This window comes from Tupaia chinensis, unplaced genomic scaffold (genome assembly GCF_000334495.1).
Source record: "Tupaia chinensis unplaced genomic scaffold, TupChi_1.0 Scaffold144741_1, whole genome shotgun sequence".
NCBI classification, from domain to species: Eukaryota; Metazoa; Chordata; class Mammalia; order Scandentia; family Tupaiidae; genus Tupaia; species Tupaia belangeri.
In genome coordinates, this window is record NW_006204601.1 from 1,158,092 (window position 1) to 1,162,077 (window position 3,986).

The window sequence follows — 3,986 nt, forward strand, 5'->3', positions numbered from 1 at the left end:
GCGGGGCAGGTCGCCAGCTCGCGGCCTGCCAGCCTCTTCTCTACCTCAGCTGCACTCAGAGCCCCAGGCTGGTCCTGCTTGTTGGCCAGCACCAGCACCGGCACACCTTGGTTGTCCGAGGCCCGGCTGATCCGGTGTAGCTCCACCTTGGCCTCCTCCAGCCGCTCAGTCTCCGCAGCATCCACCACGAACACCAGCCCATCAGTCCTGCGGGTGTAGGAGCGCCACAGTGGTCGCAGCTTCTCCTGCCCCCCAACGTCCCACACTTGGAAGGTGATGCTACGGGACCCCCCCAAGGGCACCCGGATCTTCTCAGTGTTGAAGCCTTTGGTGGGGACGCTCTGGACAAACTCCTTGAACTTGAGGCGGTAAAGGAGGGAAGTCTTTCCAGCAGAGTCCAGCCCAATGACCACCACGTGCAGGGCCTGGAAATGGGGCAAGAAGGAGGCAGTGGGCGCCATCTCAGTCAAGTGGTTGCCCATTGCGGGTTAAGGCGCGGGTCTCCCAGTAGGGGCAGGGAACAGGTCTTGAAACTGCAGGCAGGCTCTGAGGAGCACGGCTGGGTTACCTGAACAGGGAATGATGATGAGAGAAAAAGGGAAAGTTGAACTATAAAAACGAAATTTGCAACTTTGAATCCTTTCTTTTTAATTTCCTTTAAAAAAAAAAAAAAAAGCAGCTGTGTAGATGTAACAGAGGCGTTCTTAAATTCCCGAGAGCCCTGCCAGGGTAGATGAGACTTAGAGAAACCCTCAGGTCCTAGGACACTTGGGAGGGGAATGAAGGCTCGATCCTGCGGAAAAGTCGGTTCCTGACCCTATTCTCCGAGCTGGCGGCGCGGAAACAAACGCCGCGAACTCCATTTCCCTGGCGAGAATCCTCGCGGGAAAGGGAAGTCGGGCAGTGCCTACACACTAAAGAGTTAGGGTACGAGCGCTGAGACCGGAGACTGAATCCTGCTCCACCGGCCCTCTGCATCCGCAAGCCGATCTCGTGCCCCTCCTTACGCCGCGACCCCTTCCCCACCGCCCGGTGACACTCCCCTATCCGCCTTCCTCGAATCGCCGACGCCAATTCTCCACGCCCCAGGGCCGCCTTGGCCCGGCCTGAACAGCCCCTTTACCTTTCCTCAGCCGCGCTCTCTGCACCTTTCCCGGCCAGCCACCGGAGCCTTCACGAGCAGCCACGCCAGCCACTCCGCCAGCACCTGCGCGTCCCCTCGCCTCCACCGCAGCTTCTGAGGCGCTGCGCTGAGGCTCGCCCTTAAAAGTGCCGGCGACGTCACGATGCGCAAGCCAATCAGAGGTCCTGCAGCAGGGCCGAGTGTGGAGATTCGCGCTGCAGCTCCGACCGCAGCGTGATGGACGTTTGCTCCATCGATTACCGCTTTATTTGATCTTTTCTACCATATTCTAACATTTGGAATTAAGCCGGGATTTATCAGGGATGGAAAGTGGAAGAGGCAAATAGAATGCGCATGACAGCGTCTGACTCCGGAAAGAGGCAAATATTTTAATACTCTAAATACCACCACACCCTCCTCCCCCAGTCAGATATGACCTTACACGCACTCTCCCGGCCAGAGGGTCTACTCTGAAATGTTGACAAGTCTCTCTCCTTTATCAAACCTGTGTGAACCTTACCCCATAAAACAGCTGCTTCAAGGTACTAAATCCATTACCCCTATTGATCCTCACAGCAGCTTGTTAGGGGCTGTCGTCTGCATTTTATAGGTAAACAAACCTTTGAAGGGTTAAGAGTCATCTCTGGTCTCACACATCTAGTAAGTGGCAGACCAAGGCAAGGATCTGTCTAAATCCAAGCCTCTGACCCTCACCTCTTGGCTCTCCATCCTCTCTCATTAGGGAGACTATCGGGTTAGGCATTCTCAACAGAAGTTCCTCAGTTGCTGGGTCAGCAGCAGGCCCTGTCCTCTCCTACTCCTACCCCCACCCCAGGATCTAACTTATTAAAATGGATTGAGAGGGTTGGCCTCGTGGCATGGTGGTTAAGGAAGGATCCCACAGGGCCAACCACACAGTTCAAGTCCCAGACCCAGTTGCTCAAGAAACTCACCTTTCCCCTGTGTGCATGTGCCCCAAATCCCAAAAGGACGGAGAGATAAAAGAAGAATTAGGAAGTGGCCATTCCCCATGGGGAGAGTGGGTGTTTTATCCTTTCTCTTTCTCTCTGTCAAGCACTAGCAAACAAGCAAAAAAGAAAAAGATTGAGAACGACAAAAGACCTCCTCACGTGACTGCGTTTACTGACATCGTTCATGACATGTGCTGTGCAGGAGCCAGAGAGAGGCTATGTGGACCTCAAGGCTATTCAGGCCACAGGGCCTGGCCCCAGAGGGTTTACATTCTAGTGAAAGAGACCAGATGACCACCGGACAGGGGACAGTATATGGGGCCTTTGTACATCATAAGCTAAGCCCTCAGAGGACTTCACACAGGGGAGAGAAAGTGTCAGCTGGGGGACATCTCCCCAGCCGTTGCAGCCTGCTATAGCCTGGGCAGCCCAGCAGAGGAGTGGATGTCACAAAGGGGCAATGTGACCCAAAGGACAGCAGTGATTACCTGTAGGCAGTAGGTGGAATTGAGGGGAGGTTCCAAAGAGAAGGAGGTTATAACTCTAATGTTTTCATTTCTACACAGAGGCTGAATTCTTTGTGTTACGAAATGCAGTGGTAACCTCTGAAAGGCTATATGTGAGGGGACTGGAAAAAGGAGGGGAATGTTGCCAGACAGCAGGACTCAGCCCATTCCTCACATCACCTCAATCAAAGGCTGATAAATAAGCTTCCCATCTGTTTAGCACCACCATGCCTTCCCACCTCCTCCTGCCCCTCCCCACAGCAAAACCAGCCACCTGGTTTTTCCCAGCAATGCAGGGAGCCTCCCTGAATCCCGGAAGACCTTAGGAAATTAGTCTAAGATCAAGACTGTAGGCAATTAGTGTGTTACACCCCCAAGTTGGGGGTATGCCAGATGCAGCAGCAGCTAAGGCACAGAGTGGAGATGAACATGAAGTTGGAGAGGGGAAGACAGAGCAGGCCAAGGGGCTGGGAACCTACCCTGTTGAGTGGTCACACTGTATGGCAGGCTATGGCAGGCTCTGGTCTAGGAACTTTGCAGACTTTTCCTTTTTAAAAAAAATTATTTATTTATTTTTACATTTTTCCACAAACATTTACTTTACATATCAAAAAAGTTAGCTCATACTCCATAGTTCTTGACAGTTAATAAACAATTTTCAAAATTTCAAAATACTGAATATTAAAGATAATGTTCAAAATATTTTTTATAATTTTGTTTATAACTCTATAAAAAAAAGAGACAGTATAGTTTTAAATATTTTTGAGAAAATATTTACATGTCAACTACTCAATTGTTGAAAAGCAAATGCCGAGCACACAAGTCTCACATAAACCTCAATTCAGTCCTGCTTACCAAGTGTTCTGTGATATACCATCTGCTAGCAGACTTTTCCATTTTTTTTTTTTTTTTGGAGAGGTTTTTGCTATAGGGCACGTGCGCTTGCCAGAAGGACAAGAGAGAGACAGAGAGACAGAAAGTGAGAAATCACCCCCTGGGGGATGGCCACGCCGCAATCCCTTCTCCTCCACTCTCCTCTCGGGATCTTGGGCACGCATGCACATGCGCCTGGCATGAGTTTAAGCCACCAGGTCCAGGACTCGAACTGCAGTCGACTACACGGGAATCCAGTGACATAGCCATTACACTAATGGTAGCCATTACACTGCTGGTCCTTCCTTTTTTAAGAAGAAGTATGATTCATCTAAAAAGAAGACACCAGGGAACCAGCAGTTAGCGTAATGGCTATGTTGCTGGACTCCCACGTAGTCGACCGCGATTCCCGTCCTGGACCCGGTGGCTTAAATCTCACGCCGGGCCCGGGTGCGTGCGTGCCCAAGATCCCGAGAGGAGAGTGGAGGAGAAGGGATTGCGGCGTGACCACCC

General features: G+C 51.4%; 1 protein-coding gene across 1 annotated transcript in view; it reads right to left on the reverse strand.

The window, feature by feature from the left end:
- The window catches only part of ARL4D (ARF like GTPase 4D), a gene marked incomplete in the record, with an annotated part of 2,291 nt that extends 1,057 nt beyond the window's left edge, over nt 1-1,234 (reverse strand). Inside the window, 2 exon segments of the mRNA XM_014583791.2 lie at nt 26-568; nt 1,124-1,234. Of these exon segments, the coding sequence (XP_014439277.1) occupies nt 26-482 (457 nt within the window).
- Nucleotides 1,235-3,986: the final 2,752 nt, after the last annotated feature.